General features: G+C 33.8%; 2 protein-coding genes across 6 annotated transcripts; one reads left to right on the top strand and one right to left on the bottom strand.

The window, feature by feature from the left end:
- Positions 1-1,259: 1,259 nt before the first annotated feature.
- On the top strand, positions 1,260-5,983 carry LOC112280353 (histone-lysine N-methyltransferase SUVR4). Of its 2 annotated transcripts, XM_024515752.3 has the most exons (8): positions 1,260-2,478; positions 2,583-2,675; positions 2,869-3,708; positions 4,243-4,458; positions 4,671-4,942; positions 5,103-5,169; positions 5,384-5,434; positions 5,633-5,983. In XM_024515752.3, exons 1-8 carry the CDS (start codon positions 2,344-2,346, stop codon positions 5,723-5,725), a joined length of 1,767 nt encoding a protein of 588 aa, XP_024371520.1. In that variant the 5' UTR covers positions 1,260-2,343; the 3' UTR covers positions 5,726-5,983. The 2 variants fall into 2 exon arrangements, with proteins under 2 accessions (XP_024371520.1, XP_024371521.1); XM_024515753.3 differs by lacking the exon at positions 5,103-5,169 and having other exon boundaries at positions 1,291-2,478.
- A 9,552-nt stretch (positions 5,984-15,535) lies between these two features.
- On the bottom strand, positions 15,536-20,636 carry LOC112280308 (uncharacterized). 4 transcript variants are annotated; one of them, XM_090248814.1, is made up of 13 exons: positions 20,394-20,636; positions 19,211-19,424; positions 18,799-18,888; positions 18,567-18,632; positions 18,410-18,475; positions 18,075-18,160; positions 17,764-17,809; positions 17,527-17,581; positions 17,157-17,233; positions 16,593-17,036; positions 16,399-16,503; positions 16,067-16,243; positions 15,536-15,944 (listed from the first exon to the last, which is right to left on the bottom strand). In XM_090248814.1, exons 2-13 carry the CDS (start codon positions 19,262-19,264, stop codon positions 15,840-15,842), a joined length of 1,371 nt encoding a protein of 456 aa, XP_090104940.1. In that variant the 5' UTR covers positions 19,265-19,424; positions 20,394-20,636; the 3' UTR covers positions 15,536-15,839. The 4 variants fall into 4 exon arrangements, with proteins under 4 accessions (XP_090104940.1, XP_090104939.1, XP_090104941.1 ...); XM_090248813.1 differs by having other exon boundaries at positions 20,170-20,632; XM_090248815.1 differs by having other exon boundaries at positions 20,374-20,621.
- Between the last annotated feature and the right edge of the window lie 2,095 nt (positions 20,637-22,731).

Below are 22,731 nucleotides of genomic sequence, written 5' to 3'. Positions count from 1 at the left end.
TGTTTTGAAACCAATATAATTTGTATTTTTCATCAAGGCAAGAAGTTGAATATTATTATAAGCATTATAATTCTAAAAACTTATACATAATATCAAATAAGATAATATTGCATCTATTAGCTATTTTTTCAATAAATTGCAATACAAAGTAAATAAATTGATGCTAATCTTACATAATTTTTAACATTGAATTAAGAAATTGAATTTCTTATCAAGTACAATAATTGGCTTTTAAAATTTTGATATAAAAAGCTTGACAAAGACATAAATCACAAATAATAAAAACTTCAATACACTCTTGTATCACTCCAAAAAAGTAGATATTCACTCAAAAGTAGTATATTATTAGAACTAGAATGGCTATTGGTAAGAATAAGAAGAGTAGAAATTCTTAAAACTAGATTAAGAATAAGAAAGGTGTTGACAAGAGTAAAGAAGGCTTCACCCTTATCACTATCTAACTATCTAAGTAGGAGTTATGTAGCGATGTTTTATGACTTTTGACACATGTTCAACTTACAAGATAAATGTTTAACTTACAAAACAAGTTTCTTACATGCGTGCCACATGGCAAACTTCTATTATAAGTGGCTAACATGTATGACACAGGGCCAACTTGTTGGTCAAGTTTTCAACTTACCAATCACTTATAAATACATGTAAAGTCAAATCACATCTATAAAACTTCTCCATAAGATATTATCAAATTTATTTACTTCTACTTACTTCTATATTGTCTAGTGATGTAGCATTTGGTGCCAAATCTTGTCAAATGTATACAATTTAGTTTGATTTTTTATCCATTGAGTTTTTTTTGTTAATTGACTTTGTTAGTGTTAACTAAAATTTGAATAATTAGGTGAAGAAAACATTTGACTATACATTCTTTTTAAGTAAAGTGTGCAATGGAGGGAGGGTGATGAGAATAATTAGGCTAAGAAAAACCTTGACTATACATTCTTTTCAAGTAAAGTGTGTGATGGAGGGTGATGAGAATAATTAGGCTAAGAAAAACCTTGACTATACATTCTTTTCAAGTAAAGAGTGTGATGGAGGGTGATGAGAATAATTACGTGAAGAAAAACCCTTGACTATACTATACATTCTTTTCAAGTAAAGTGTGCGATAAGTAAAGTGTGTGATGGAGGGTGGTGAGAATAATTAGGTGAAGAAAAACCCTTGACTATACTATACATTCTTTTCAAGTAAAGTGTGCGATAAGTAAAGTGTGCGATGGAGGGAGGGTGATGAGAGTGTGGGTTCTCCACTCATCTATTCCTCTCTCTGTATGCAGTGGCTTTGAGCAGCGATGATGCTGCTGCTTGTGGTGTCGCACAGGAGGAAGCACCGTCGCCGCACTACTACTGCTTGCTTGTGTTGCCTCCCTTGGCCTCCCGTAGCACAGCCATTGCACTGCGTCGGGCAGTGAATCGAGCTCTGGCGGTGGGACTCGGTTAGGGCGCAAGCATTGTGATGCAAGGGGAGTGCGGTTGAAGTTTCAAGCCCCGGACCCGACGGGACAGGCACTGTGATTCTGTCGCCGTGTGCTGTGCTGTGCGATTGCAGCGATCCATCCCAGAATTGCCCAAGTTTCCAAGCAATTTTCGTCTTCGTCTTGAAAATCTCTACCGGATTTTGGGTGGATTGCGTTCTGGCGTGGTTCAAGTCTCGATAGCGATTCTTGGATGTGCAGAGCTGAAGGGTTTACTGTAGAGGCAAGTTTTGATTGTTCCGGGAGTGTTTTTTATTTTTATTTTTTATAGGTGGGTCTTTTTTGTTCTTCGCCAGCGGAAGCTGGTGGTATTGTGGTAGTGAGGGAACCGTTTTTGAGTAATTTCGCGATGCGGTTGAGGTGATGCTATGAGTAGAATTAGGTCTTGAAGAGGCGATCGCTTGTAAGTTTCATTCGACGGAGTTTAGGCTGTTGGAGGTGTGGTCAAGGGCAAGAGTGTGAGGTTCTATGAAGCACCCATTACTCATGTTTCTCTTTTGCGGCTTCGGCAGCGATATTATGCTAATCCCTCGCTGGTCCCTATCGTTGAAGATTTTGAAGACTGCATGTTTGTTGTTTCTTCAGCTGTAAAGCTTTTTTGTTGCTGTTGTAGGAGTTGGGATGTCTCCTGGTTCAAAATTTGTATCCACGGCATCCGTGTATTTTGTGAGCATGATAATCAGTGGTTGCTGCTTGATTTCAATGATCTCTTGCTTTGACTGGACCATGAGCAACCGATTTTTTGCCTAGCTTGTGGCCGAGGGGCCATGAATACTAATGGAGGGGGATGATTCTTGACGATCATCACATATGAGGGCAGAGTTCTGGGCACCTTATTGAATTTTGAAGAGATGGCCGACGAAGCAGATGCCCTGGCTATGGCTCCAGGAGATGTCCGCGAGAGGACGGAGAAAGCAGTAGAGGCCATGGGATTTCTTGGTCTAGAGCGTGATCTGGTCATCAAAACTCTGAAAAGACTCCACAAGGTAAGATCTTTAAGCAATGGTCCTGTGCATTCTCTTCAAGACCTTTTTTTTTTTTTTTTTTTCTTTTTTTTTTTCCTTTTTAACGAATGCTGGATGTTCATCAGGCATTTGAGTATTCACAGTCAATGTGGGATCATGTTGAGATGGAGAATTATCGAATGCTGGCGGATGAGGCATTAAACCTTCAAACAAAGCTAGTGAGTGTTATGACACATGGAGCCGGCCTTTTTTATACATTCTGCGCATTTGTCTATCTTTGGAGTCTAATGCTTCGTGCTTGAAGTGTTCCTCTTAAGAGCAGCTTATCTCGTTGCTAGCGTCCTTAGCGAGCTATTGTTTTCTAAAGCATTTATTAGTAAAGATTTGTCTGTGGAATTATCTTTGGGGCAGGAGAAAAAGCGAGAACGTGCGACTGCTGATGACGACGCTTCAGAAAGGCCTAGTAGAAATGTTAATCGCGCCCAATCCTCTTTTCCAAGTACTCCCAGAGTAAACAGTTATCCAGAAAGGAGTGCAGCTGCCCTCAAGGCTCTTGCCAGTAACATTATTCAAAAAGAAGAAGAGGCTGGAAGAAAGAAGATGCAAAGTGACAGAAAGGTATCAGCTCAAAAGGATCCCTCTTTGTCACTCTCAGGAAGAGGACCAACCCCTCGAACTGATGGACGAGCAGTTAGAATAATTGATCCTTCTGAAGTTACTGCAGCAAGAAGAAGACCAGACAATAATATCGCACATAAGAAATTTAAGCAACGCAAAGAGGAATTCAAGCCTCAGATCTCTCCTCCGGCGTTGAGAGCCCAGGTTTCTGGTTCACATGACATCAGGAAGAAGAGACAACGCTTGGTGGCACTGCGTGAACTCAACGAACCTGGTGGAGAGGCAGGTGAAGTAGCACATGGTAGTGATCATGACATTGATCGTTATGTGAAAGGCCAATGTAGACATGATGACAAAGACCTATCTCGTGGGTTTGAAGCTATTCCCATCCCCATTGTGAATCATATTAACTCGGAGACTCTCCCTTCCTCCTTCTTCTACATTGATAAGAGCAGACCATATGAAAAAGCTTTCGTAAACCTTGCTATCTCGCGAATAGGAGACGACGATTGCTGTCCAAATTGCCACAATGATTGCCTATCTGCCCCCTATCTCTGCGCTTGTGCCCGGGAGACAGGTGGAGAGTTTGCATATACTTCAGATGGCTGCTTACATCGACGTTACATCGATCAGGTTCAAAGCTCTTCCTATAGAGATGAAATTCTACCCTGATTATTGACGTACCTCGTGTCTCTCCAGAACTTTGGGATAACTTATGATTGGAAGCCTATGATATACTTATCCGCCCGAGGAGTTGAGTGTCTGATCCTCTTACTGCAGATGAAGTCATGCTGTATAGCCTGCATCCTCTTATAAACTTATATATATATATATATATATATATATATATTTTGTCTTGTTTCTTTTTCGTAATCATCGAATGCGAATCGTAGTCGGACTGTAATGTGCTCCTAATGTTCGTAATCCGAACGTTTGATTGGCACTGACTTTACAGCTTAATGAAGCACAGGTACATCTTAATCATTGTTGGATAAAATCAAAACAAGTTAGTAAAAGACAGGGAGAAAGACCACATCATTGTTACCTAAAGATTGACTTTTTATGGTTGCCAAAAATATCTTCCAGGTTATCATCATAGCTTGAACATTCTTGTTGAGGATTTGTGATATTTACTCAAGTGGAGATTTTGGTGTTTGAAACGTGCAGTTTCTGAGGATAAAGAAGGGCTTGTCAGCAGAGAGGAAGCACTATTGTGAATCAGGGTTCCATTGTCCCCACGAGCGGCACAAGAATGAAGAGAACCCGACGAGTTGTAAAGGACATCCTGTGCGAGACTTCTTGAAGGAATGTTCATCCAAGTGTGGATGCAGCAAACAATGTGGCAATCGAGTGGTACAACGTGGTATCAGTCGTAAGCTGGAGGTATTTGAAACCTTTCCTGATTACCTTCGTGTCTTTTTATAAGATCTCTCTCGTTGAAAGGTTGTGACTATTCCATGGAATATACGGGTTTTGTGCGCATGTTTCAATGAATCTTTGTGCTCACAAAGCTTGCCAAGCAGTTCTTGTTATTTCAATGCCTAGAGGTGTTCGGAATTTATATCTTATAGAATTACTGAATGGGTTGCTTTCAGGTGTATATGACGCCTGAAGGCAAGGGGTGGGGCATCAGGACTTTGGAGGATCTTCCGGCCGGTGCGTTTGTTTTTGAATATGTAGGCGAAATCCTCACAAATACTGAGATGTGGGAGCGAAACAATGAGATCATTAGAAATGGTGAGGGACGTCACACTTACCCTGTGGCCTTGGATGGCGACTGGGGTTCTGAAGCCAACCTGAAGGATGAGGAGGCACTTTGCTTGGATGCCACATACTTTGGCAATGTTGCAAGATTTCTTAATCACAGGTAAGTATCGTCGTATTTGGATATTGTTTCTTCTGTTCTTCAAAGAGCTTTTACAACATGGTTGCTGTGATGAAAAGCTGTAAGAGTTGGTTTTGTCTGCATAGCAAGCATTATGCTTGGGTTTGTTACAATTCATGTACTTATCAAGTGTGGCTTGCAGGTGCTTAGATGCAAACCTTATGGAAATGCCAGTCGAGATTGAAAGTCCTGACCGCCATTACTACCATGTGTGCTTTTCATCACTTCATTTTTCTGATGTCTTCTAGGACTTTTCCTTGGACACGCAAACTATGGACTTGTATCTTTTACGAAACTTACAGTGTAGAATTTGGCGAGCTGAAATTGAGGAGATATTATGGTTTTAGAATGTGACATTTTAACTATATGTTAAGTTCTGTGGACTTCCAATGATTATGGCCTATTTGTGTTCAAATTTTGCAGGTGGCATTTTTCACTAATCGTCATGTGAAAGCCAAGGAGGAGCTCACATGGGTAAGTGACTCACCTCATGTAAATAAATTCGTAATCTACATGGTAATGTGCTAGAGATCTGCTTTAGTCCTTTGTAATCATAAACTTGGCTTTACTTAGAATACAATTCTTGATTTTGAAATGAAACAACTATCCTCGAATCTTGAAGAATTTTTTCCAATGGTCTCGATTTAAAACGGAGGCTTGTATTCATTGCAGGACTATGGCATCGATTTTGGAGATGAAGAACATCCAATACCAGCATTTCCTTGTTGCTGTGGCAGTGAGTACTGCAGGGGAAAGATGGCTTGAGACAATTTTTCTTTTTTCTTTTTTTAGTTAGTACTTAAAAGAGTAGAAAATCAACATTTATTATTACATATGAGTAATCTCTACAATTTTGACAGTTATTTTACGAATCGAGGCATCAAAATCCAAGGCTCGGGTGGCAGCATTTCTCACTTAGGCGTTGAACTTAGCCGAAAAACAAGGTTAGCAATTTATGTCAGGATTGGATGGAGAAGTATCTACCTCGAAATTGTAAGCACTATTGCTTGGTATTTTCGTGTATACTGTTCGCGCTCCCATTGTACTACCTATCTGCCACTCTGGTATATCTCTTTTCGTCACTACACATGTACAGAATGAGACCTATGCGCCATGCAAATGAATAGAATCAACAATATCTTACAATTGTAAATACCACCGAAGGATTGTCCACTATTTAGGAATGAAAAGCTGAAATAAGGGGGGTTCAGGAGGGTAAGCAATACAGAGGATCTCAGGATACCAACAGCACACCAAGCCATGAGATATCACTCATCATTGTGAAGTATTCAACATAAGTAGATTCATTATGTATTATATTAGTTGAATCCATGTTGTTGTCACAAAATTTGGAATTTAGGATCAATTCCAAAGATCTTGAATTCAATACCTTGATATGTAATGATTGAGTTTCTTTGCACACTTACACCATCTCAATTAGTACATGCTTTAATTATAGAACAAAATTTTGTTTATATGTACATATGATCGAGAACATTAGATTCATCTCTCTTTTTACTTCACAACTAAGTATATCCTATCATTCTTCTTACAAAAAGTAATTCCTAAGTTTTTTGCTATCTTTCTTATCTTTTATTCAACTTTCCTTCATAGTGTAAAAGGTAGGTGATTCTATTGCATCTTATGTCATATGCTTTAAAAGTGCTTCTTCTTGTTCTTACTCTTTTTTTAATCTATTCTATTTTCATTTCAATATGAATATTACTAATTTGGTTGGAGAGTTGTGGTGAATTAAGAAGTTGATTTAACTTGATTATAAAGTTGAGTGATTATTTACCTTGGCATTAGCAAACCTTGATACCTCCATAATCCTAGATCATAATTAATGCCAAGGACAAAAATTTGATAAATGCAAATAAATAAATAAATAAATAAAATATTTTTCAAAAAAAGATAATACTAGAAAAATAAATAAATATATATATTCAAGAAGAAACTACAATGGCTATTACTAAAAAATAAAAAAATTAGGGATCCTTGAAACTAAAGAAGAAACAAGAAAGGAGTTGACAAGAGCAAGGAAGACATTACTCTTGCTTCTATATATATTATCTAATTAAAAGCTATGTGGCAACATTCTATAGGATCTCCAACATGTGTCCAACTTGTAAGACACTTGTTTAACTTACAAGATAAGTTTTTTATGTGTGTGCTATATATTCAACTTGTACTATAAGTTATCAATACCTACAATACAAGGCCAATTTGTTGGCCAAGTTTTCAATCTACCAATTATTTGTAAATATGTATAAAAGTAAAGTTGCATCTATAAAGCCTCTAAGAAGCTTTTCTATAAGATATTATTAATTTTTTCTATTTTTATCTACTTCTAATTATTCATATTATCTAGATAATTATTTTAATAAATATAGATGTTTATAATATTATCTCCCTTTCTAAAAATAAGTTCTACAAGGAGCAATGATTATATGTTGAAAAAGTTGAAGACACAACAAACTATATTTGCTACAGATTTTGATCTTTATTCTCTTTGAAGGTACTTGATAGGTCATCTTAACCATCAATAGTGTCTCAAAGTAAGACAAAAAGACCACCTTGATATTTGATCATTATTTAGGCATTCATAACTTCTTTCAAACAAAGTATTTGTAATATTATTATGAGTCATTTCTACTAATTATATCACCAAACATCAAAAGTCATTATTAATATTGTAATACCAAATGCATTATATGATTTCCATCTATTTAAAGAAAAACATATTGTTTTTGAAGATCTTCATCTTTATTACATCATCTGGAAGGTTGTGACAATTGAAATGTCTCGTTTGATAATTCAACAAGTAATAACTTTTTAATTAAATTTTCTAAGTATTGATTCTTCATTTTTTTCTATGCTACAAATACAAAGAAATCACAATCAAGGATAAAAGATGAGATACAATTGAATATCTTTTCTTTTAAAAAAAAATGATTGCTTGACTTTTTATCTTAATTTTGATGGATGTTATTAATAAAAGGCTTTGATCTTCTTTCCTACATTTGCAAGATTTTTGAATGGCTTTTACATGTCTTTACTATTATCATATTTACACAAATAAACAAGTTATTCCAATCTTAGTTGGTGCCCCCTTGAATCTAAGACTTTTTCTACATTAAACTCTTGATTATTATCCACTTTTATAAAAAGGAGTGGCATTTGTCTTTTTTTTGGAATATCCATTGTCTTATATGGCTCAAGAAGAGACACATAAAATATATAATGGATCTTTATGAACTTAGATAGATATAATAGATAAGCAATCAAATTTATTTATTTATAAATAAAAAATAGTTCAAGTCTATAATAATCTAATTTGTAATAAGAGCAACTAGTTTTGATACTATAACAAAGAAATCATATCTTATCGCCAATATAGTATTAAGGTTGTTCTTTGTAATAAGCATCTGAAATGAATTTTTTTTTTTTGAGTCTCTTTTAATTGTACTTTAATTGTAACATGTAGCTCTAATAAAAAGAATTCAAAATTTCTATTATAAGATTATTAATTTTAAAAAAATATTTAATTATAGATAATAACCATAATTAGAAAAAAAATTATTTTTTGAGTAGAAGAATGTATTGTATTATCATAAAAGAACTCTACTAATGACAAAAGAATTGCTTAATCATCTTAATAGTAGTTGATGCTATACTACAAATATTGCTACAAAACTTGATTCACCTATTCTGTTTGTCCATGAATTTGAAGATTATAAATTGAAGACAATTTTATATCTACTTTCAATATTTTAAAATAAATTTTCAAAATCTTGATAAAAATTGGATTCATCTATCAAATATGAATCTCTTAGCAATTCATAATAGCAATATATATTGTTAAAGAAAAGTTTAGTTACTTCTTTACTTGTGATAAATTTTGTATATGATATAAAATATGCCATCATAGTGAAACAATCTATTATTACAAATTTAGAGTCATATGAATTTTAAATTAAAATATTTGTAATGAAATCCATAGAAATAAAAAATCATGTTTTTTTTTGGTATAGATAGTGATTTTAGAAGTCTTTAAAGTCAATGGCAAGGAATTTTTGATCTTAAACAAATGTTAGATGATTATACAAAGTCTTTAACTACCTTCTACATTTGAAGCCACTAAAAATCTCTTGAGATCAATTCCAATGTCTTATAGTATCTAAAATATCTTACAACTAGAAAATCATAACAATCTTAAAGAGAATGTAATTATGCTTTACTTTGTAGAATTTATAAGCATTCTTTAAAATACAATATATTTTTCTTGAATTCAAACTTAGAGATATCATAAGAATTAAAAAATTATTTTTCATATCACAAATAAAAAGATTAAAAGACATACTTAGCTGAACTTACTTGAGTAAAGTTGAATCAATAATTAGTGTTTATTTCATTTCTCAAAGATAAAATTATTCTTGCTTTAAAAAAAAAATCTTTGTTGATTAAAAGCTACACCTTTTTCTTTAAGCACAAGATAAAAACATTTAAAAAGAACATCTTACAAACCTTATTATTTTTTCTATTTGATATGTGATTTTAAATTTGAATCTTCATAAAGATATATTTCAATGAGTTTGGCGACAATTCAAAATACGTGTTCATATGAAATATCCAAAAAATTTGTGATTCATATAAATAGTTATTGTATTAAATGAGCCTTCTTAATAATAATATTATTCTTGAAATGAATCCATAATTGTAAAAAAATTCTTTATTGTGGATGGTATAGTTATGCTTTGCTACTCAAAATTTTCTTGAATGGAAAGCAACAAGGTGAAGTTTGTCATATATTTCCATTTGTAATGATATTGCATCCAAAGCAAACTCCAATGTATCAATTTCCATAAAAACTACCTTAGAAAAGTTGATGCAATATAAGATTGATGCAAAAATAAAAGTTGTCTTTAAAATTTTAAATAATGCTTCAATTTCTTTATTCTATTCAAATTTGTCTTTAGAAGTCACACATATAAGTAGAATTACAACTTGAATAAAATTTTTCATGTAGATTCAATAATAATTGATAAATTTCAGAAAAATTGGATATTTCTTATTATTTTGGAACCTTGTAATCTATTATAACAAATTCCTTCTAAAGATCTATCATAAAGCCATCATTTAAAATGGTGTATCCTAAAAAATCAACTTGAGTAGTCTAAAATATATACTTTTCTATCCTGGTATAGAATCTTATATCTCTAAGTTTTTGTAATACACAACAAAAATAAAGTTTATTTTCTTTTATATTCTTAGAATAGATTAGAATATTATCTAAATAAAAAAAAAAAAACAACAACAAAATCATTCTAAAACTTTTGAAAGACAACATTCTTTAAATGTTGAAATGCAACTAGTTCATTTTTTATTCCAAAAGGCATGACATTATATTTAAAATATCCATATCTTGTTTAAAATAAAATCTTTTATTTATGTCTTTTTAAAATTTATATTAAATTATATACTCTTTATAAATCTATTTTTATATAGATTTTGATTTGATTCAATTAATGAAGAAGTCTAGATATAAAAGATAGAATATATCTATTCTTAATGATTATTTTATTAAGCCTTCAATAATTTATATACATCTATAATAATCTATATTTTTTTTCTTCACAAATAAGATAAGATTCTCTATTAGAAATTTTGAATAGCATATGAAATTTTTGGCTAAATTTTCATCAACGTATTCTTTGAATTCAATCAATTTTTTTGTAATAAATTATAAATTAGTTCAAATGGTGGTATCATGTACATACATATTTATTCTAATATTTATCTATATGATTAAATAAAAATAGATAAAAATAGATTTATTTCATAATATATTTTAGAGAAGCTTTTAAGAAGCTTTTAAGAAGCTTCATAATTGATGTTTTGACTTTACATGTATTTGTAGTTGATTGGTAGGCTAAAAACTTCGTTAACAAGTTAATCATGTATTAGAAGCTTATGGAGCAAGTTAATTATGTGGCGCACATATAAAAAACTTGTCTTATAATTTATGATACATGTCTTATAAAATCAACAAACTTTGGAGGTCCTATAGGACATTGCCACACAGCTCATAGTTAAGAATATATATAGAGGCAAGAATAAAGCCTTCTTCACTTGTGGCAATGCCTATCTAGTATTTAGTCTTGTTTCAAGACTTTCTAGTTTTCTTATCTTTGGCAATAGCTATTCTAGTTTAATATTATATCATCTTTGAGAAACTTTTTAGTTGTTTTGAATGATACAAGAGTATATGAAGGATTTCTTTCTTTGAGCTTCATATCCTTGACAAGTGGTTAAATTTGTTCTTAATAATTCACTCAACTATTATAGGAATAATATTCTAAAAGAGTGTCTGTATTTTTTTTTTCAAAAAAATCTTAATAATCTTGATACTAACTTAAAATGCTAATAGAAGTCTTTCTACCATTAGAAATAGATGTGGCCTAAATAATACAAGGTGATCTTTTTTTTGCAACATATAAGAAAGATCTCATAGCCACAAATAAAGATTTGGTTGCACTAGACTTATGACTTTCTACTTAATTTTCAAAACTCTTAGTTATATTCTAAAAATAATTAATATTATAAGAAATCTAATCTATTTAAAGATTATATTTTTTTAGCTATGTTAAATCTAATATGATTAGATTAAAAAGAAATTTAATAATATTAAATATCACAAAGCTATTATGGCTATTAATTTCTACTTCTATGAGAAGGATTTCATAGATAATATCTCTAAGAAACAACAAACAACTATCTATGACTCCTATATGTATCATTTTACTTTTCTTTAATAAAAATATGTCATACCTTTTAACAAATTCTTCAATTATAAAACAAGCTAAGACTCTTGAATCTAGCAAGGCAAAGGTTTTGTGATATTTAGATCCTAATCTAATATCTATTGAAAAACAAAGAGAAGATTTTAAAGAGAAAATATGACCTTTATTAGATGTTGTACAAGATTTCAATCACACAGTCTTTATTGTAGCTAGACAAACTTATTTGTGTAACTCTCATATCAAAATTCAAATGGCCAATTGTCTCACTTTATAACAAAGTCAATTGCTTCACTCAATGTTTAAAAATCAAATAAGTTTAACATCAATTTCTTCACCTTATATTATAATTTATAAAAAAATTGATTGATGACTGCAATATTATTCTATTTAATATTAATTACAAGTTGTCAAGATTGCAAAGCATATAATGTTATTGATTAATTCTCTTATCACTAAATATTGATGTTATTGGTTGTAATACAAATTGCATCATGTTTTATATATATTGATTAAAATTTGACCAAAAAAACCTCAAATTATTCAATGTTAATTCACATCATTCAAAAAAAGTTAAAAATTAAGATTAAAAAAAAAAAAAAAAAAAAAAAAAAAACTTTTAAGTAATATTTTAATAAACTTGACATATGATCTTATAATTATATAACTTTTGAATTGAAGTTCAATCAAAAATTATACTTGATTGATGAATCTTCAAAATTTTGATCTTATGCCATCAAATTTCTTGAATAAGGCAACTTTGGATTTTCTAATACTTGAAGGATGTTCTATTATAGGAAAAGTAACATAATTTGGTATAGATATTGAAGCAACTCCAATCATCTCTAAATCTTCACTTTCTACCAACTTTATTGTTCTTTTTAGTAGTAAATTAAGTTCATGCATTGCAAATATAAACTCCTTCAATTGATCTTGAATTTGTGCCATTGCACTCTTCATTCAATAATCTTTGCCATTATAACATAATAAAAAAGATATTTAATATTTTTCAAGATAATTAAAAAAGATGATTTAAAATTTAAGAAATTTTAAAAATAATATCAATTTAAAATTGAATGATCTACAACTTCTAATATTATTTATTTTTATCAAAAAAAAAATCTATTCTTCATCAAGAAAGACAAAGCTCTAATATTGTAAATACACTCTTATCAATTTATCAAGAATAAAAACTTGATAAATATAAATAAAAAAGTCACACGTTTCTCAAAGAAAGATATCAAAAAAAAAAAAAAAAAATATGTATATTCAAGAAGAAACTAGAATGGCTCTTATCAAAAGATAAAAAAATTAGAAATCCTTAAAATTAGACTAGAAGCAAGAAAGAAATTGACAAAAGTGAAGAAGGCATTACTCTTTTCTTCATATATATTTTATGTAACTAGAAGCTATATGGCAATGTTCTGTAGGACCTTCAATACATGTCCAACTTGTAGTACACGTGTCTAACTTGCAAGACAAGTTTCCTATATGTATGCCAAATGTCTGAATTGTATTATAAGTCACCAACATGTGCAATACATGGCCAACTTATTGGCCAAGTTTTCAACCTATCAATCACTTATAGATATATATATAAAGACAAAGCCACATCTATCAAGCTTTTAAGAAGTTTTTTTATAAGATATTATTAAATTTATCTATTTTTATCTACTTCTATTTATTCATACTATCTAGGTAATTATAGCAGTAAATTTGGATGTCCTTGATACTTGATATAATACTTGAATAACTTCACAAAAATTTATCTTAACAATTTGAAAATCAAGCAATATTCCTTTTCAACATTTAGCAAGTAATAGAAGGCATGGAGGAATAAGAAATGGTCCAAATTTAGTACTAATTATTGAGGAAGAAGTAGATTGTTGCTTCATGAATATTCACACAACTTTTTTTGCAATTAACAACCCCTTGGAGCCCATATTTTGCTAGCCATAAAAAATCTTGATCGAAATTCATTGAAAGATTTAAACAAAAGCTTCTATAACAACAAATTATAATGAGCATCTATAATGAACCATTGTGAGAGCAACTCACCAAATAATCAAGCAAAGCAATCTTATATTGATTTATCAATCATTTACATAATGTAGTCATGGCATAATTCACCATAATATTCAAATTATTGAGCAATATCACTTATCCCAATACATTATTTGGTCAAATTATCCCCATCTACTACTTATTCATCCATGCAACAATCTACACTACATCACCATCCATCACAAATATTTACTCACATTTCATAGATGGCAAGCTTAGTACAAAGAGTCTCAAATTTACATAATAAAGATTGTTGAAAGTATCTTATTGGTCATGGTCTCAATAATCACAATCACAATCAAGAATTGAACAATGCAAATTTTGACTTCAATTGGCAACAAGCCATGCTTCTAAGATATGTTATGTCTATAATATTATTACATTCTTTCAAATGACAAAGAATTTCTCTTCAATCTTAGACATTGTTGTTCATAGTAATTATTAGCTATTCATAATGGAGTGGTTGGTTCTTATGGGAGCAAAGATCCTAGAGAATGTTCATGATCTATGCTTAAGTGACAAAACAAAAAAAGAAATTGCACTGATGGAAGCATGATGTAACCTCATTATAAATACCCATTACATAAGATTGTACTTTTAGCTTGTATTTCTTAATATCATGCATTTGTGCATAATCTTTTGATACAATCAATGCACTAATAAGGCATGAGTAAAAAAAGTTAAAAAGGTTGTTCAAGGTTGCTAGAAAACTTTTGATGAAAACAATGATGATTGAGTCAAAAACCAATGTGATATTATTTTTTTTGAGGTAGAAGTGAATTATATATATTGTTAAAGCCCTATGAATTGTTGCATATCTTAGCTTTTACTTCACTTTTGATGAAAACAATGAGAGATGCAACCAATCAGAGATCAAATTTGTCTCCTTTGGTTCATCTTGTTAATCCATCCCCCTGATGTGTGTTATATAAGAAATACATAACATTCATGAACTACACTAAGGATTACATATCTCTTGCACCAAGTCAAGGGAGTTGTAATGGCTCTCTCACATCAAGTCAGGAGAGTAATAATGGCTCTCTTGCATCAAGTCAGGGAAGTCATAATGGCAACCTTACTACTAAATTCTGTGTACTCATTTGACTTACAGCATGGATGAGGACCAAAGCACAAAGACAAGCCTCTTATTTTTAACATGTTGAAAGACTAGAAATGCTCACAAATGCTTGCCACAAGTCAACCAACACCTAGACACATTCTAGATGCAATGATCAGTCGATTATGGTTGCAGCATGGGAAGAGATTTGAATGTGTCACAGAAATAGTTTGATTTCTGATGATGCTGAAGAGCGTATCAACGATTTGGTTAGTTTATCATGCAAAAGATCATTTGACTACAAGTGAACATGAAGAATCTGTATGTAACTTTTACTTCAGCCGCTTGTACACAATAAAATCGTATGAGCTAGAGACAAGTGTATTAACATCCAAATCAACCTAAAATTAGGTGTTCATAATTCGTTGAAATTCTATCATCAGATTCTGTAACGAACGGCATGTCTCAGATTTCAAAATCGTGAATCCAGGCAATGGTCAAGATTCGGACCCAGGAGTTTCTTTATGGTAATTAAAAGAACTGTAGGTTAGTCCAATCAATTTTAGAATAGTCATAAAATGGCCATTTTTATGTTCGTCAGTGTTGTTTGAATGCCATTCAAGGTCCACAAAAATCATTTCCTGACTGCATCAGTAAACAAAAATGGAAATTACAATTCATCAAAGTATGGATCACTGCATAGAATACTAAATTCGGGCTCCAGCAGCCGTGGTCTAGCAAAACTATCTTGAGCAACCAACCTATTCTAAGCTACTCCACAAACAGTCCTAGCACCGACCTGCTGACATATTTAAATCCTTGATTGCACGCACCGTAGCTCTTTGACGCAGAGTATATTATCTTTTGATCTGCGTCTCGATCACTTCTCGCTACAATCTCTAGTCCTGCTCCACGCAAATATTGACCGATTAACTTGAGTAACTCGCTCATTATCTCCCTAATATGGTCTGTAGCGAGGTTCTGACCTAGAAGAGCGATGGCCGCCAGAAAGTCCTGAGTCCAAACCTGATGGTAATCCACCTACACCACCATAACCACCCCACTGACGACAACCCGATACTGTCAATATAGACACACAATTGTAAGAAATTAAAATAAAATAAAATCGTAGAACACTCTAATAAAAGAAACATACATAAATATACATGCAAACAATGAACTTACCCCCGAATTGAAATCGAGGCTGCCAGGTAAGGAACCGTATCCGCTTCCTTGCAATGGCGCATTGCTTCCTCTCATAGGGCCTCCAGCTCCTCCAGAAAGTGATCCCACGCCACCAACACCGCTCATGTAGGGGACATTTGCCGTTTCATCCTGGGGTGCTGCACGGTCCACAGCAATCTACCAAAACAATAGTGCAACTTCAGATCAGACCACCTTTGATACATTTAGAAATCAACAGTACCTTAACGTAGAACCGAAGAGCGATTACACAATGCACAAGATCTCCACAAAACTTTCAGGGTCAATCCCGTAAAAAAGATGAGGATCCTGACCTGATGGCCAAGAATTTCGTGATTTCGTAGAGCAACTCGTTCTGCAGCACCTTCGTCAGAGAAAGTGACAAAGCCAAATCCTCTATGTGATGTTTTCTTCGCATCCTACAAAAAAAAAACAATGTTGGTGTTAAGATAGTTTCGTTGTTAAGAATCGCCATAAAGACCTAAGAAAAAATCTCCTCCAATAGTACCTTAGGCACATAAACATCAGAGATTCGTCCGAAATTGTTGAAGTAGCGCCTCAAATCCTCTGCATTTGCTTCTGGAGGCAATCTGCCAACGAAGATTTTAGTACCTAGGCCTCTCAAAGGCGGGATCGGCGGACCTCCGGAACCATAACTCCCTGATCCTCCCCCTGGAATTCCCAAACCTGGGCCACCATAACCAGCACCTGGGGGCGCAGAGGGCCAGGAATTGCCACCTCCATAAGCACTGCCCAGTCCACCAGAAGGACCTAGATCACTTCCGAAACCAGAGCCTGAATAGTCGTAAGCTCCAAATCCGCCCCCCAAGCCACCAAACCGAGCAGCGTTTGTGTACACACCGTAAGCTCCATAAGCACCTGATCCAGCATTGGAGGCAGAATTTTGGTTGCCTCCGTGAAATCCACGTCCCCAGGTCTTCACACCGTCCTCCTGATTGCTCATTACTAACACATTTTCAGAAGGGAGCAAAAAACAAGAAGCCACTGAGCATTTTCCAACGGCTTTAAGAAGAAAGTTTTTAACTTATTCAAGGAGATGAAACAACCTTACCTTCGGTGTAGCCCGATCGACAGCAATAGTCGACCCACCAAGCTCGTGGGTTTCATTCATGAGATTGTCAACTGATTCTGTGGAAAACAACAAATGAGTAAGCAAGATAAAACGTAGTCATATTTCCATCCTTAAAAGCATGCACAGTATAATGATACTTAGGAAATGACATGGGCAATCTACTAGAATCGTTGATTCTACTGGTCCCATCAACGTTTACCATATCAAACGTAGACTTCATAGAAGATACCCTTTCATTATTCCGAACTTCTAATGTGAGCAACTGAAGCTCCTCGAATACCGAGACACAAAATCATTGAAGAACAAAAAACCGCAGGTTTCAAGGTAAGTACTGAGAGTCATGGTTTACCTGGATTCTCAAACGTAACAAAGCCAATGCCTCTATGTGCCTTGGAACCTTGATCCTAAATAACCACAGGAAGCAAGTAATCAGCGACAAACAGCAGCTGAGGGGTAAGACTTCCGAAGTGTGGATTTGAAAAACCATAACAATAAAAGCAAAGCCAAAACAACATGAGAATATAATAGAAAAAAAAAAAAAAAAAGATACAAAACACGGCCCCAGAGGTATCAATATGGGGAGTACCTTTGGCATGTAAGCATCAGTCAGGGTTCCATACTTCTCAAAGTAACTGCACAAACATCCTCGAAACAACTACAAATTATCATACCACTAAAAGAGAAATAAAAGGAAAAAATCTAATATAGGAGCAAATCTCATACCATCGCTCGCTGAGAGAAAGAGGAAAACAAATTAAGCAACAATATAAAAAAAAAAAAAAAAAAAAAAAAAAAAAAAAAAAAAAAATCGTACGAAAACCAGAGCAAAACAGACTTCCTTCTTCTAAATTTAAATATATATATTATGTGAGCGATATAACATGTATAATTAAGTACCTTCGAAAGGCTTCATCGGTGACACTAGGAGGGATTCTGGCTACGAAAACCCTTGTGATCTTCTTCGCGGGAGGTTTCATCTCCTCCTAGAACGTAAATATAAGAAAATTAATCATCATGATAGGAAATCAACTTCTTAAGCGTTCACACAAAGGCTTGAGATTTTAAAAACTGGAACCAGAAGCCAAATTTTATATGAACTTATATATATATATATATATATATATAGAGAGAGAGAGAGAGAGAGAGAGAGAGAGAGAGATATCGACCTCTGGGACAGTCCAATCAATACGTGAAAAGACATCTTCAAACCTTGTCAAATTTAGCAAATTTACCTTAGGGGTTGCAACTTTCACTTCCAACATTCTTCCATTTAGAGAGTGTTGCGTGGAAACTGCTTTCTGCGCAGTTCAGAATATGACTTAAGTAAATTCTCGTGGAAGTAAGAAATACACAAAATATGTGGTTGCTTTCTAAAGATAAAAAGCATACCTTTGCATCCTCGACAGCTGCAAACGTCACGTAACCAAATCCTCGGGATCGTCCTGTGCCGCGATCCTGAAGAAATTTGCACACAAAACAGAAACTTTCAATCCAACCTAGTGATTGATGCCAAAGAGTCCAGTCCACAATGGAGATAAATACCCGCGTCAAATTACAAGAAAGCTCAGCGTTCATAGAAACGAATGGCAAAAGTCCTTGAAAGCCTCTGCTTGCCACTGACCTTCATGACAATGACGTCATCAAGCTCACCAAACTTCAGCATGTACTGCCTTAAACCTTCCGTATCAATATCCCACGGGATGCCCAGGACCTGAGGGAAGCCATATATTGATCACATCCTAATTCATGAACATTTAGATCACTAAAAGTACCATGGGAATTGCTTCTAAGCATGATGCAAAACTTCACATTTACTGCAGTTTCTTATTTAACAACCGTACGCAAAACACCCAACAGAACCACAGAAAAAACAATAATCACGAGCATCTACACGAGTGTTACAATTGCACAAAACTTGTCTATGAAAGAGACGGACAGGTCTTTATTGCAAAGACTTGAAACACAAGAGAAGATAAGCACAAAAAATGATGCATCATGTCTGCACCAGAAGTGAAAAAAGATAGCTCACTGACCACGAGTTTCCGAGATCCAAGGTTCATGCCATGCTCGCCAGAATTTTGCGCCATGTTGATGGAAAGAAGATGAGTGCTCTATCACTCACAGCTTGAAGACAATATCTGGGTGCCTGCAAAGCACTGTCCTGCCACTCTTCACTCCTCTCCCCTCTCACTCCTCTTCCTCTCTCTCACAGAGCTCCTTTTTCTCACACTCTCGCTCTCCTCATTCCTGCACAAACACATACTACATTCATACTCTGCAATACCTGGCCACCCTCCCACAAGCACAATCACATCGGAACATGACCTGAATAATAATTCCAACACGCACAACCGAAGTACAGAGCACCGTGTGCTTAAGCCCGCTACGAAATCGGATTTCCCATAACAAGGCGGACGCCACAAAAAAGGATCGAGCTCCAACGTGGTTATCCTGCCCATCCACAGTGCTTGTACATATGCATAATGCGGAGGATAGCAGAGCATCGCTCTTTTAGCGCACACGACAACTATGATTAAACACGTCCTAATCATGGAAATTATTAAAGCGCACACAGGAATTATATTACAAAAACAGACAGCTCTCCCTAAAAGAACCTCCCTCATCAGCGACATCCTTACCACTCTCATAGATGACTTGCACACAAGAAGATTAACAGAGTCAGTTAAACAGCATCAGGTAAAACTATAGTAACAACGACGAAGATCTCTCTCGCGGTTTACTCTCCGGCTCTTCCTCCTTCTCATGAACGAAGAAAACCGCAGCAGCTTCCCTTCTAGTTCAAGAACTCCACTTTCCTCCTCTTTCTCGATTTATAACCCCCTTTGCCAACGACAAACCTCGTGGATAAGCGACTCCAGGACTCTCCTATTCCTCACTGCTGTTCCGCCCTCATCAAACACGGTTAAAATCCCACGCTCTCAACTCTGCTCAATGCTGAGATACACCACCAAATTGTCCCAAATCCCCCCACCTTGGCATAGTCACAACCCTAGCATGCCACTGAAAAATCTTTCCTCCTCGAGTCCTCACGAGATCTCCGAGTCTTAGCCTCTACAACACTCCTCTCCCACAATCGTCCTCAAATAGCGCAAACGATCAGCCACAACAGCTACGCAATCTCTCCGAACCACGATGTAACGTGGCACCTCCCTGTGCACCAATGGTGAAACCCTACCTACACATCCAATCCCTCACCGCTAGATCGACAGTCTGCAACAAACAATATCATTGCTGTGCAGATAAAACACGCTCCTGGTCGCCTCGGTGATCAATGCGTGGAGGGGGTGGGGGAGGGGGGGGGGGTATTGAACGATATTGCAACAATCCAAGGGGAAGCTCCTCTAGACTTCTCTTCTCTTCTCTCCTCTCCTTGCCTCCCCGTTCAAGTCCAAAAGAGCTAAGTTTCAAAAGCTCCAACACACCACACCAACACTACGTGAGACCTCCATGCCCTAACCGTGCTTTCCTCATCATTTGCTGCCGACCCAGGCGCCACCTCGCCCTATTTTCCACGTGGGAATCTCCCATTGGATACACCTCTCGTGCCTTATGAATGCCACGTCCGTTCGCCACTTTCGTTCGTCAGTTTGTTCGTCTGTTCGTTCGTTCGCTCGTTCGCTCGTTCGTTCGCTCGCTCGTTCGTTCGCTCGTTCGTTCGCTCGTTCGTTCGTTCGTTCGTTCGTTCGCTAACACACTGGCGCGATTGTTGTGATTTCTCGGTGACTGACTTCCGTCGAATTGACCAACATGGTTTTCCAGACCCTCGCAGTTCGTGGGACGGAGTGACAAACAGGGCATTTCCGCCAATTCAAATACTTCAAGTTTTCCACGTTTTAATTGATCCATGATATGTAACAGACTTTGCAGAATTGTTCCCAAATTGGACCTGTGGATGGATGTTTCCCAATAGATTATCATCCTTGACATGTCTGGTATGGGTAATAATCCCTTCTTTCTATTAATAAAAATAATGCTTAGAATTAATAAATATTAAATTAAATATGAACCAAATTTTTAATTTCTTTTTTGATGATACCATTGAGTACATATATATATATATATATATATATGTGTGTGTGTGAATCTATGAAATTATATCATAAACTATAAAACACTCAATTATAAAATTTATGTTGTCTTAAATACTATCATTACCATTTTTATTTAAATCATAAATTGCATACCAATATTAAAAGTTTAATAAAGTATTTAAAAAAAAATTAATTGCAATATGCAGTTTAACATACCAAATAAAATTTGCAACAAATAACCAACAAATAAAATTTTAAAATATTTTAAAAATTAAATTGAAAAGATAAATTTTATTAATGCTAACAATCAACTGATCATATAAAAATAATAAAAAATAAATAAATCTTATTATTATATTTTTTAACTTTATTTTTTTATATAAAAAATTATATATATGTATATATATAAATGTTTATTTTACAAATTAATACTTTATCTCTTTTAAATTTTATGTTGAAAAAATATATATTCAAAATATAAATGAATAAAGTTTTAATTAATTAACACATCTATTATATAAAAACAACTTAGATTTAAGACAAAGAAGCCTTCTCTTTGGTTGAACATAGGAACAAAGGAATATGAATAAATAAAGGAATGAATAGATGACATTATTGAACTGCACTAATTTTTTGCTAGTCTATAAATAAAAGCCAAATTTATGTGATCTATGTGTTACAAATATATTATATAAGAGATCAAACAAGAAGTTGAACAAAAGAATTTCAACAAGAAAGCTAACAAGAACTTAATTAAACTAGATGAGTAGAAGATCAATACTAAGAGAAGTGAGTTAAAGCTCCAAGAGATATATTGTCAAGATTGAGGATTATTTCAACCTCAACTCTAATATATACAAGATATTAAGAAGCTTCTTAAGAAGTTTTTATATTGCTTAAAAATAAAGTATATAAATAAAAGTAGAAGCTTCTTAAAAAACTTCTTTAATTCTTGTAGAATTTTCTAAAACTTACTAAAATATTCTAAAAACCTTTTAGAATTTTATTAGAATCTTTTTAGAATCTTTTAAATATTTTTTATTAGAATATTTTAAGAATATTTTAAAAAAATTTAAAATCTAATAGAATATTTATAAAATCTTTTTATTAGATGTCAATAACATCACCTCTCCTTTTAACTCCAAGTTTGACAAAGAGGATTGGTTTTATATCTCCAATAGAATGATCAAGCTCGAACATCATCTTCAAAAAAAAATTATTTGAGTTGACTATTGCATGGATATTTTCTCTCTCCAGAAGATCCAACTTTATCTTGAGGATGATCTTGAAAAGATTGTGAGAGCTAGGATAGTTGATTTGGTAGCAATGATAAGGAAAGCTCCAACTCTAGTTTTACTTTGAAATTCATGATCTAAAAACTCTCTAAATACTTTCCAATTGAACATATTGGACCATAAATTCAATACATTAAATTCTAAGGTTTTTATGAGCAATACTTCTTTTCTTTGTTATATAAAATATCCTAATTGTAGCTTTATAGA

This window comes from Physcomitrium patens, chromosome 3, assembly GCF_059467195.1.
Source record: "Physcomitrium patens ecotype Gransden chromosome 3, ASM5946719v1, whole genome shotgun sequence".
Lineage (NCBI taxonomy): Eukaryota > Viridiplantae > Streptophyta > Bryopsida > Funariales > Funariaceae > Physcomitrium > Physcomitrium patens.
This window is presented reverse-complemented; position numbering and strand designations above follow the sequence as displayed.